The following is a 13598-nucleotide window of genomic DNA, read 5'->3' on the forward strand; positions in this document are numbered from 1 at the left end:
TCTCTCTTTCAAAACAGTTCGAACACGTGCAGCCACCAGCCAACATCCATTTACTGTCCAACTTCAACCTCACAGAACCAACTTTTCATCTTCCTCGTTTATTCATTCAACTGCCGTTTTCTGGAATGTATCTTTCTTCATACATATTTCCTGGAAATTCTAGTGTACAGAAGTTCAAGTCCAATGTCAACAAATATCTTCTTTCGTCTTCTCAACCTCCAATCCAAGCACAATAAAAAAAAAAAAAAAAAAAAAAAAAAAAAAATTTTCAAGAGATGATGCTACGATCCCCCTTATTAAATTAGAATTAATATATATCAAATTAACAAATCAGAGACCAGTTACTTTCATAACCAGTAGTACTTTCTCTTCTTTAAATTTTTAAATACCATAGTATTCAAGGTTGATTTTCCTCATATATAATATAGTGTAATTTTCATTTTTAGAACGTAATTTTAAAAAACGTATATAGTAGTTTAGTTTATTAATTATCGTGAAATGTATGTGCATTAGGGACTCGAATTCAGACGAGTCCATTTCTTGAAACGTTGAAATGTACTTGAAATTGAGAAGTTGCTCAGGATCATGAATAAATGAAGACCAGTTGAACCCTGATCATTATTCAGTAACTGGGTACATAATGATTCAATGAATAAAAGCCAGCTCTAGTAATCACAATCAAATTCTAAACTGACTATGCAGAAGAGACTATTATATATATGTTATATTTTTCTAAATCATGAGATAATCTCAAAAGGTATCCAATAATTCAATGTGGAAAAAATTCACATGGTATGCTAAGGAAGGGAGATAGTCTGATCAGATTTACTAATAGGCAGAGCCTAGTGCTTGAGGAAAACAGCCATAGTGTAGCAGCCATCTGTATTAATTGGGATGTGCAAAAGTTATGATGGAGTTGAGTTACTGTTCATATGCCTAAAGATAGCTAGGTTATAAAGCTATCTTGGAAAAATATCTCATTTCCTACTGGTGTTTTTGTGGAAATTTCTTTGGTTTTCTCCTACCTAGTATTAAGTTAGTTCCAAAGGTGAAGTTGTTTTTTCATGAACTGTCCATGGAACACAGTATATGGTCCAAAACCATAAACACAGTAGTCTTAGCAATATTTCACAACTTATATTTATTGTTGTCATTAGCAGTCATATTGTTTATAAGAATTTTTTTTACACAAAACTAAAGCTGACATTTTAATTAGAAAATTTGAGGGTAACCTGACATTATAATTAGAAAATTTTAGGGTAACCTGAAAATTTATTATTTGTTGTCAAAAAAAGAAAGAAAAAATTGCTTCAGATTCACTCCATACTGTTAGAAGGATACAAAAATACTAGGTGAATAGATACCCAACTCATCAATAAAAATTTCCTACCATTATAAATGAAGTTTAATGGAATAGATATTAATGTCAGTGAGAAATTTTGATTGAAATTAAAGAATACTTTATAGAATTAAATAGAAAAATCTTTGATAATAGTTTATCTGCAGCCCAGGAGTCTTTTGCCATTCATTTCGAAATATATATCCTAAAGGCAAAATTTTTCCATATTTTTTATGTTATATTTTATTCATTAGGATGAAAATTACTCTCAAAATACTCAGACACCTCAAAGAAGTTAAATGATACAAGTGAAGTATTTGCAAATAGAAAACAAATATAGAAGTGTGCAGGAACCACAGTGCAGTATTCCAACAGTTCAGAGGTGTCGGGCTGCTTCCTATGGTTGAATATTTCAAATTTTGACTACTAGTCATGGTTCTGGACACCTTCAATTCGATGTCAGTGCTGTCCTCAATTCCACATTAGAGTTTCACAATCTGCTGGAACTGTCTCTCATCCAACAAAAATCTTTATCACTTGTTGTGCTAACTCTCTCTGCTACCAACTTCTCAACTTCCATTCATTATCTGTCAAGTCATGCTCTGTGTGTTTCTCCAATTTTTTGTTCTGATATCTCTAAAACTAGAAAATTACATATTTTTCCTTCAGGCTAACTTTTCTTTCCTCCACAAATATTATCAATCTCATAAATATTTATGAGATTAATGATGTACTGACATTCTGCCATTTATGCAGAACTGGACCTTCATTTTAAGTAGTATTAATGCAGTAATACTCCTGAAGCCAGGCTTGTACACACTTTGTTTGAGGAAAATAAAGTTTCATAATTGTCTTGGCCATTCCAGAGTTCCGATCTGAATCCCACAGAATACCTTTGAAAAAACAAGTTGGATTGCCAGCATCGTTCACCTCAACTACTGCAATGATAACTGTATTGTGAAGGAAAATATCACCAAATTTCAGCTGGCTGTTTTCATGGACTGAATGAAATTCTGTCGTGAAGGATCAGTGCTGTCATCCAGGCCAATCGGTAGACTCGTGTGTTATTAATTTCTTTTAATAAAAATCCATTTTGTTCAGTACTATTAGCATCCAAATACTTCTGAGATAGTGTATTTTAATATTTGTGTTTTAATCTCAGGAGGAAAAAATTTGTGTAATTTAATAATGTACTCCCTTCTCAAAAATGTTTTTAGCTGATCAACCAAAAGTGAGCAATGGAGTGCCATCCCCTTCAAATCGAGGTGGAAACAAAAGACCCACTCTAGCAGAAATAGAAAGCTGGTGGAAAAATGGTCCCAAGAAACCAGAAAGGTAATTTTTTAAATTATGATTAAAATATGGTTAATTGACATTTTAAAGATATCAACACTTTGAAAACACTACTGTATGATAGTTCTAACAGCTTTATAATAAATGGCCAAAGTATATGCTATGCCATATATGAAATTATAACCTAAAAAGAAAAAAACCTATTTTGGCCTAATGAAAATTATGATGACTTATTTGTCTTTTAAATTATTAAGCCACTCACCTTTGAAAGGTTTGGTAATGCTTCAATAATAATATCATAATATTAGTATAATAATATCAATCAATGTTATAAATATTATAGACCAAATGACTCCTTGGAGCATGACAAAAATCTCTTCAGACAATTTCAATTTGAATGGACTAACAAGTAGAGCTGTTTCATTATTAGCATTAGCATTAGTAGAGGCATATGATGCAAGAAAGTGAGTTTATACAGCATCAGCCAAAAAAATAGAAGTCTGTTCCAGCAATCAAATACCCGCTGGCTAAAGGCAAACTTCTGCACATCTATTCCACAACTGTCTTTCCTCAGTTTGAATCTATGCCCCTCAGGATCTTAATTCGAGCAAGAGGAAGAATCCCATCATACACCTCAATCAGATCACCTCGCAGGTGCCTACTCTCCAGGCACTGCAGTTGCAGAACTTAAGCCTTTCTTAGTAAGAGCACCCCTTTGTTCCTCCTCACCAATCTTGTTGCCCTTCTTTGTACTCGTTCTAGCAACTCTACATCCTTCCTAAAATGAGGCCTCCAGACCTGTACACAGTACTCTAGGTGTTGCCTGACCATTGCCTTGTACAACAGGATAATTACCTCCCTGTCAGCAAAATTCCTATATATCATTGACAAGACTCCATGACCTGCGCCGGCAGCCCATCTGCACTGCCCAGCAAACTTTATATTTGACTGCACGGTTACCCCTAGGTCTTTTTCACTTTTCACTTCCCTGAGTGTAGTACTATACAGTTGGTACTTTTGTCTTGGGTTATTACTACCCATATGCAGTACTTTGCATTTGTCAGTGTTAAACTTCAGTTGCCACTTCTCAGCCCATTTGCCCAACTTATCTAGATCCAGTTGGAGTAGCATATTGTCTTTAGCAAACCTGCCAACCTTTGTATCATCTGCAAACTTGGACATTAAACCTGATATACCTTCTTCAATATTGTTGATAAATATACAAATGAACAATGGGCCCAGCACCAAATCCTTTTTTGCTCCACGAAGAGCAGTGTCCATTGATTACCACTCTCTGTTATCTCCCACTAAACCATCACTTTATCCATTGTAGCAACTTACCCTTAATGCCATACCTCTCAAATTTGTACAGCAGTCTTCCATGTATAACAGTATCAAAAGCTTTCCTGAAATCCAAGTATATGATATCAAAATTATTTTTGACATTCAGTTCCTTTGTGACCACATCATAGTATCCAATCAAATTGGTCAGACAAGACCTCCCTATAACAAACTCATGCTGTGTCTTAACTATTACTGCAGTCTTTTCTAGATGATCCTGCAATGCTTCTTTATCCAGTGACTCTATTATTTTCCCTGGAACACAAGTTAAACAAGTGAATTGGGGATACATTTGCACATCTCCAGTCCATGGGACCTCCCCTGAGTCCAAGGAAGCTCTCATAATTATGGCTAAGGGTTTGCTTACTTCCTTTGCTGCCTCCTTTAATATATCTGGATAGATCCCGACCACCCCCAGGTGGCTTCCTTGTGTTTAACTTCCACAATTTCTCCTCCACTTTGCTCTCAGTTATTACAAAATCACTTAGCTCCCTGTTAGAGTTTGATAAACTTCTGGCATTCCCCTCATTGAATAACTCCTGATGTGTGAATGTAGATGCAAAATACTCATTCAGTTTATCAGCTACCTGAGCATGATCATCAATAGTCAACCCATCTATGTTAAGTGGTCCAATCTGATTCATCCCTTTTCTTCTAGAGTTTACATAAGTAAAGAACTCTTTGCTGTTTTTCTTTGCATCCTCAGCCAAAGAAGTCTCGTAATCTGCCTTCGCCTGCCTAACCTCCTTTGTGACTTGATTACAGACAAGTTTATATCTGCCATAGGCTTCTGTGTCACCTGATAATTTATATGCATCCCATACATTTTTCTTCTCTGCCACGAGCCTCATTAATTCATCTGATTTCCATTTAGGCCTGAACCTTAAACAGTATTTCCTAGTTGGAATGAAAAGCCTAGTAGCCTCCAAAATTAAGTCCCTGAAGGCTTCCCATTTAGAATTTAATTATGGGCAACTTTGATGTACCTCTGATAGACTGGGCTATGTGAACCAGAAATACACTATATAATAACAGGTTTTTGAACAAATGATGATTGCTACTTATCCCACATGCCCAAGAGAGTACAAGTGGCTCTAACATTCTGTATCTGGTTTTCACTTAGATTTCTAACTATATCGAAAACTTGATTGGGGGGGGGGGGGAACCAATGGCAGGCAATGACCACAATACCATAACAGGAATAGTATATAGAGAAACCTATGTAATTAATGGTAGAAGCAAGAGATTCAATTTTAAGAGAGCAAACCACAAACGAATGAGACATCTCTTGGGTCCACTTAACTGGGGTGGCTACTGTAGGATGTCAGATACAAATATACTGTGGAAAATATTCAATGAATTTATCTTCAAGGCCACAAACATTCATATCAGTGGTAAAAGTCTGTAAACATAGATGTCAAAATGGATTAAGGTGAGATCAAGAGTTTGATTAAGCAAAAGAAACAAGCATGGAACAGTTACAAACAATTATGTGGTTCTGGCCTATATGGGCATTATAAGAGAATACAACAAAGCCACTGATGGAGTAAGATGGATGAAAGCTGATTATGAGAAAGCACTAGCAAAGAGAGCAAAGAATGGGGATCAGATGTTCTTATCCCCATTCTTTGTAACTATCATATGTTATGAATAAGTTAAAGAAGAGAGTTAAATCCAATAGGGCTGTTAACAGAAATGGCAGATAAGTTTTACAGATATTTCTCATCGATATTTACTGTTGAATGCAAGCTTGAAATTCAATATAGCAATCTGATACCTTGAATTTAAATTATTAGGCTGCTATAAAATAAATAATATAATTATCTCAAAGAAGCTTTTTGTTAGAAAAAGTACTGTGTTTAAAGGAGGGTAGGGCTCCAGGAGAAGATGGTATACATTCAGTTGTAATTAAAAAGGCTGTGTGTATGAGTATCACTGAACTCTGAGAAGATTCCCTTGGACTGGAGAAGTGCTAATGGTGCCCCAATCCACAAAAGTGGTGCTAAAGAGGAGGTGACTATAGGTTAGTGCATTTGATTAGCATTCTTATTTTAGCATTAGCAAGGGCACATGATGCAAGAAAGCAAGCTTATACAGCATCAGCCAAAAAAAAAAAAAAAAAAAAAAAAAAAAACCCTTATTTCACCCATCCCCTTGCTCCAAATGTTTGTCAAGTTCTGCCTTGAATCTATTTAAGCTATGAACTTCTACGACAGATGGAAGTTTGTTCCAGCAATCAACCACCCGCTGGCTAAAGGCAAACTTCTGCACATCTATCCTAAAATAGTTTTTCCTCAATTTGAATTAATGCCCTCTCGGGTGATTATTCTGAGCAAGATGAAGAATCCCATCAGGATTGAGCATGCTCAAACCATTCAAGGCTTTATACACCTCTATCAGATCACCTCACAGGTACCTAGTCTCCAGACACTGTAATTTGCAAAACTTAAGCCTTTCTTCATAAGAGCAACCCTTTGTTCTGTTCACTAATCTTGTTGCCCTTCTCTGTACTCGTTCCAACAGCTCTACATCCTTCATAAAATGAGGTCTCCAGACCTGTATATAGTACTCAAGGTGTGGCCTGACCACTGCCTTATACAAGGGGATAATCACCTCCTTATCCCTGCTAGAAAAATTCCTGTATATCATTTCTGTATATGATTTCTGTGGCAGGGATGATCATGTAGTCTGTAGTTAAGGATGCAATTCAGGACCATCTTGACAAAAATGGTACCATGAATGAATCTCAGCATAAGTTCATTATGTGGAAGTCATGCTGACCAATCTAGTAAATTAGGTAACTATTTTGATATTATATACCTAAACTTCAATAAAGATTTTGATACTGTTCCTCATGAAAGGCTGCTATATATAAACTGGGAGAAGTTGGAGTTATTAGTAACCTCTTATGCTAGATTGCAAGCTGACTAAAAGATAGGAGGTGGAGAGTTGTCATAAATGATCAGTCTTCACAGTGGACCAGCAAAACAAGTGGGTTCCATCAGTGATCGGTGTTAGATTCCCTCCTATTTCTCATTTTCATAAATGATATTGGTGAGGGTATCCAGGTATTCTGTCAAGATTTTCTGATAATTTGAAGGATGGTAAACAGTCCAAGCTAGGCCATGTTGCTTCAAAAGGTCTTGGATTGGTTACATATATGGTCTGCAAAATAGCAACTAAAGTTTAATTTTTCTAAATGTAAGGTTATGCATTTGGGTAAACAGAAATCCTGGAGTCACAAATAAGGGGTGGGGAGGAGCTAAATGCGGTTCAAGACAAAAAAGATTTTGATGTTATGATTCAATGTGACATGAAATTTTCCATGCATTGTAAACAGGTGGCTAAGAAGGCATGTGGTGTCTTGAATATGATTTATATAGGGCCTTTACTAGTAGGTAGAAGGATGTCATTATCCCTCTTTACAAGGTGACGATTAGACCACATCTATAAAAGACAAAACTTCTGGAGAGGATTTAGAGATTGGCTTCCATATTGGTGATGAGTGCAAAGCAATCCTCATATAAAAAACAGCTTAGAAGGTGTGGACTGCAAAGATTGATAACTGACATCTATGAAGAGATTTAACTAAGGTGTGCAAGGCTCTGAAGAGATTGAATAAAGTGAACTAGGAAGGTCTGTTTTGCCTCATGGGTGAGACACAAACCAGGGGACAAATAAAATCTCAGAATAATAGAAGGTTGGATCAAAATTGGATTTACCTTGCTGGAATGGGAAGAGTATAAAGATTCTACTTTATTTTAGTTATTATTTTTTATTTATTTATTCTTGGCTAATGCAGAAAAAGTTCATTTCTTTGTATCATTTGGCCTTACTACTAATAATAATATCATCATCATTGATAATGAAGAGTGTGATAGCAGCAAATTTTGGAATTCTATAATGAGTAAATTTCTACACAGATTTTTTTTTTTAGTAAGTACTTACGAATTTTGTTTCTGATATATTACAATAAAATCTTTTTTTTTACCAACATTTTCATTCTAAAACCTGGATGCATCTTATGATCCAGTGATCCTTATTGTCCAGAAAATAATTTTTTTTTTTTTCATTTCCCATTTAAATTTTAAAGTTGACACACTTAGCTGAAATGCATTCCAGAATAAGTAATCTTTTCAGATGCGAGTTACTTAAAAAAAGCTCTGCTATATAATTGTGCTTATTATTGCAGTAGTAACTGTAAGCCTTCGGAGCTATAACCTGTAGTTAGTATTAAAACTTTAAACTAAATTTCATTAAACTAATTACTTAAGCATAATTTAGATGAGCCTGTGTCACTTCCATATTAAGAATTTAATTTGCTCTTACATGTTTCATATATCATATTATTTTCCCCCTCCTCCTCTCTCTCTCTCTCTCTCTCTCTCTCTCTCTCTCTCTCTCTCTCTCTCTCTCTCTCTCTCTCTCTCTCCTCTCTCTCTCTCTCTCTCTCTCTCTCTCTCTCTCTCTCTCTCTCTCTCTCTCTCTCTCTCACACACACACACACACACACACACACACACACACACACACACACACACACACACACACACACACACACTAATAAAATTGCACTTACTAGACAGTTGTTTAAACTTTCTTTACCACAGAAACCCAAGAGAGGATGAGGCTAAGTTCTACTTTGTATAATCTTAAAAAAATAAAAAATAAAAAAATAAAGTAAATCAGTAGTTGAATGAAATGTTCTGTTTAGCAATAATGATATTCAGTGATTAATATTTGCACATTACTACACTAAAGAGGGTTAGCGCATAGGTAATTTGAATGTTCATTATAGATCTCTTTCAGTGAAGCATCAAATTTATTAATAAAAATAATAGATGTCCACTTATTACACAGAATATTTATCCTTATCAATTCAAAATATTTAATAATACTTGAAATATTATTAAATCTTTTTAATGGAAATAATAAGAAATAAATATCTAATTCTATCAACTCGAATTTAAACTAAAAGAAATCTATAAACATAAAACAACTCATAAATTTAACTTTAATTGTAATTAATGAGCTCGATGACTTAATAAAAGTTAACCTGGAACTTTCTGAAATGCAAATAAAATGCTGAGTGTATTAATATTTTAAACATTGTTATTATTTTCAGACCATCATCAAATGGAGGAAAAGTCAAGAAACCTAAAAATGAACACTTACTAGCTAATGGTGACTCCCAAGAATCATTTCAGTTCATTAAGTTACGCCATTTTGGCAGCAATCCTTCCCTTACTCATTTAAATGACAATAGTAAGTTACAGGGCCTAAATCATCATCCAGTTGTATATAACAATGACCAAAAAAATGGTGATGGTGACAATGGACCCTATGACTTCAGAAAACTCTTACGCAGAACCAACCATGCGCCAACAGAAACATTGAGAAGGTGCAAAGGTCTTTTATCATCATCAGAAAAAAGCGACTCACTAACAGGTTTCTTACTTAATGGCAACAGTGGTGTAGAACTGTGAAAAAAACCAATTTCATCTAATTATAAATGTGTAATATACCGAAACTGAATACCAAAACAATGTAGAAATCATTTGTGTGACAGATATATCACACAAATGTTTTCATTGCTAATTGTGCCTCGCTAATTTGAAACCTGTGCTAAATACCCCATGTTTGTTTATTTCTTTGTATATAGTGTAATATAGTTAAGAGTGTTAATATATTGAGCAACTTGAGTAGAGGTGTGTGTTACTCAGCAGTTATCTAAGTACACTTTTTAAAATGTAAGTCTCATTCATTTCAATATTTTATACTCTAAAAAAATAATAATTTAAATTGTTTGAAATTTATTAATCATTTAAAGGATAAAATCAGTACAAAACTTTTCAAATGGTTTTTACTCCAAGTTCCACTTCTGATTCCCATAATGTTAGTTAACCACAGCAGTGCAAACATATTCTGGTTTATTTGCAGAATTATTAAAGGAACAACTGGCTAGGTGGTTTTCATTTGGAATAAGTTTAAATGTTAAATGATAAAAAGTTGGCGAAAAAAAAAATGCGTAGCCGTTAGATTATAGTATGTATATTCATTCCTTTCCACTACAATTTACATAATATAGGTGTTTAGATACACCATAGACACTCTTAAGAAACTACAAAGTAGTTGTTGTAGGCATCATTTGCTCTTTCTCATATTGTGCTCTGCCTTCACAACGAGTTGCCATGATATTGCACTACTTCGAATAAGTAACGCTTCACTAATAGAGAAGGCTATTGTTACTTATTCTCAGTTGAGTACCACCACCCAGACAGCGCTGTTTCATGGCTATTGGCCAATCATCAGTGAGTGGGCAGGTACCCTGGTATTGCAGACATGACGACCCAGTTGTGAAGTTAATCACACAATATAAGAGATGCCAAGAGGCATCTCTCATATTGTGTGATTGAGTGAAATTGTGTGAAATTGTGATATTGTGTGAAAAAAAAACTACAATTTACGTTGTGATGACTTGGATGATTCCTGTGGTATTCACATCAACAGTAAGTAAAAGGTTTTGTGCAAAAAAAATTCTTTGTGCAGCACTGTCTTAACAATTTTTTTTATTTGCCTCACTTCCAAGAGACAAAATATTTATTCTAGTTTCACTAAAATTAAAGTTTGGAAATATTTAAAAGTGATCCTCTCAGTATGAATAGTCCCTGAGTTAATAAGATGAGTAGAGAACAAGGATTTGTAACCATTCATAAATGGAGTGCCAAATTCTCACTAATACAGGATGTCATACAGAACTGGCTTAACCACTACTAAGCCAGTCTGCCATCTACATGTGTTGGAAAAAGGTATAAAAATAACTCTGTTCATGATAGAAGTAAGCAGATCAACAAAATACAATAGATGGGCCAAGGTGTTGAGCTTAGTCACTTTCAGTGGGGATCATCACAAGATGCCATATGAGCAATCAACATGTTTGTGCCATTGCAGCAAAACTGCAATGCCCTAGGTCAGCAGTAACTGACACAATCACTGAATGGAAACAAGGTGCTAAAAAAGCTGCAGAATTGGGTAGACCAGAAAGCACATAAAAGACTGCTATACATAAAAGGAACCACTAGGCGGCAGTGATCACAGTGTACTGATGTGGGATTTACTTACAGATTTAATTACCATCAGGAGTAAAGGAAAGGGTTTTTGCTTCCGTAAAGGTGAGTACAGTGGTCTCCGACAGTTTTTAAATTCTGTACAGTGGGATCAACTGACGATGTTACCAACAGTAAATTCTAAGTGGGAAGCATTCAAGGAATTAATCGTGGATGCTGCTAAAAGTTTCATACCTATTAAGAAATATTGTTCAAGGTTTAGGCCTAAATGGTTGTCAAATGAACGAATGAGACTCGTAACAGAGAAGAAAAATGCATGGGATGGATATAAATTATCAAGCGACTCAGAAGCCTATGGCAGATATAAGCTAGTCTTTAATCAGGTGACAAAGGAGGTTAGGCAGGCGAAGGCAGAGTACGAGAAATCCTTGGCAAAAGATGCTAAGAAAAACAGCAAGGATTTCTTTACTTATATAAACTCTAAAAGGAAGGGGATGAATCTGATTGGTCCACTTGACATCGATGGTTCGACTGTTGATGATCCTGCTCAGATAGCAAACAAACTGAATGAGTATTTTGCATCTACATTCACACATGAGGAATTATTAAGGTTAGAAAATGGCAGAAGGTTATCAAATTGTAGCAGGATACTTAATGATTTTATAATAACTGAAAGCAAAGTGGAGGAGAAATTGTTGAAGTTAAACATAAGAAAAGCACCTGGGGTGGATGGGATCTATCCAGTTATATTAAAGGAGGCGGCAAAGCAACTAAGCAAACCCTTAGCCATAATTATGAGAGCATCCTTGGACTCAGGAGAGGTTCCCACGGATTGGAGATGTGCAAATGTATCCCCAATTCACAAAGGGGGATCGAAGGGTGACACGAGTAATTACAGACTAGTTAGTTTAACTTCTGTTCCGGGTAAAATAATGGAGTCACTGGTTAAAGATGCATTGGAGGATCATCTACACAAGACTGCAGCAATAATTCAGACACAGCATGGGTTTGTTAAGGGAAAGTCTTGTCTGACAAATTTGATAGGATATTATAATGTGGTTACAAAGGAACTGGATGCAAAAAATAATTTTGATATCATATATTTGGATTTCAGGAAAGCTTTTCACACTGTTGCGCATGGAAGACTATTGTACAAATTGGAGCAGAATGGTATTAAGGGTAAGTTGCTACAATGGATAAAAGGATGGTTAAGTGGGAGAAGACAGAGGGTGGTAATCAATGGGTGCTGCTCTTCTTGGACTAATGTTATTAGTGGAGTCCACTGTTGTTTTGTATATTTATCGATGATATTGATGAAGGTATATCAGGCTTAATGTCGAAGTTTGCAGATGATACAAAGGTAGGCAGGGTTTTTAATGACAGTAATGGCAGTGTGCTACTGCAACAGGATCTAGATAATTTGGGCAGATGGGCTAAGAAGTGGCAACTGAAATTTAACCTTGACAAATGCAAAGTACTGCATATGGGTAGAAGTAACCCCAGAGAAATGTACCAACTGTGTGGTACTACACTTAAGGTGGTAGAAAATGAAAAAGACCTGGGAGTAATTGTGCAGTCAGATATGAAGTTTTCTGAGCAATGCAGACAGGCTGCCAGGGCAGGTCATGGGGTTTTGTCAATGATATATAGGAATTTTGCTAGCAGGGAGAAGGAGGTGATTGTCCCTCTCTATAAGGCAATGGTCAGGCCACGCCTTGAGTACTGCGTACAGGTCTGGAGGCCTCATTTTAGGAAGGATGTAGATTTACTTGAACGTGTACAGAGAAGGGCAACTAGATTGGTGAGGGGAATGAAGGGATCCTCTTACCAAGAGTGGCTTAAATTCTGCAAATTGCAGTGGCTGGAGACTAGGCACCTGCGCGGTGATCTGATTGAGGTGTATAAGGCCTTGAATGGGTTGAGCACGCTGAATTCTGATGGGATCCTTCCACTTGTTCAGATTACGAACCTAAGGGGGTATAAATTCAAATTAAGAAAAGACAGATGTAGAATAGATGTGCGGAAATTTGCCTTTAGCCAGCTTGTGGTTAATTGCTGGAACAAACTTCCATCTGTCGTTGTGGAAGTTGATAGGTTGAATAAATTTAAGGAGGAACTGGACAGGCATTTCGAGGGAATGGTGTGATTTTTTTTTTTTTTTTTTTTTTTGGCTGATGCTGCATAAGCTGATACACTTGCTTTCTTGCATCAAATGCCACTGCTACTACTACTACTACTACTACTACATACAAACTGGAGCATTGTGACATTAAGAGCAACTTACTCCTATGGATAAAAGGATAGGTGAGTGGGAAAACAGAGTGGTTATCAATGGACACTGCTCTTCGGGGACTAATGTAGTAGTAGTAGTAGTGGCATGTGATGCAAGAAAGCAAGTGTATGAGCTTATGCAGCATCAGCCAAAAAAAAAAAAAATCACACCATTCCCTCCAAATGCCCGTGCAGTTCCTCCTTAAATTTATTTAACCTATCAACTTCCACAACGACAGATGGAAGTTTGTTCCAGCAATTAACCACCCACTGGGTAAAGGTAAATT

The 13598-nt window shown here is 35.8% G+C and overlaps 1 protein-coding gene across 1 annotated transcript in view; it reads left to right on the plus strand.

Annotated features, from left to right (window-relative positions):
* ninaC (STKc_myosinIII_N_like and MYSc_Myo21 domain-containing protein ninaC) overlaps window positions 1–9601 on the plus strand; it is a 262582-nt gene extending 252981 nt beyond the window's left edge. The window contains exons 37-38 of the mRNA XM_090371467.1: window positions 2557–2674; window positions 9099–9601. Of these exons, the coding sequence (XP_090227593.1) occupies window positions 2557–2674; window positions 9099–9459 (479 nt within the window). The 3' untranslated portion in view covers window positions 9460–9601. The remainder of the gene's footprint in view (window positions 1–2556; window positions 2675–9098) is intronic.
* The last annotated feature ends 3997 nt before the right edge of the window (window positions 9602–13598 follow it).

The sequence above is a fragment of the Mastigoproctus giganteus genome, chromosome 4 (assembly GCF_048544385.1).
Source record: "Mastigoproctus giganteus isolate SK-2022 chromosome 4, ASM4854438v1, whole genome shotgun sequence".
Taxonomy (NCBI): Eukaryota; Metazoa; Arthropoda; class Arachnida; order Uropygi; family Thelyphonidae; genus Mastigoproctus; species Mastigoproctus giganteus.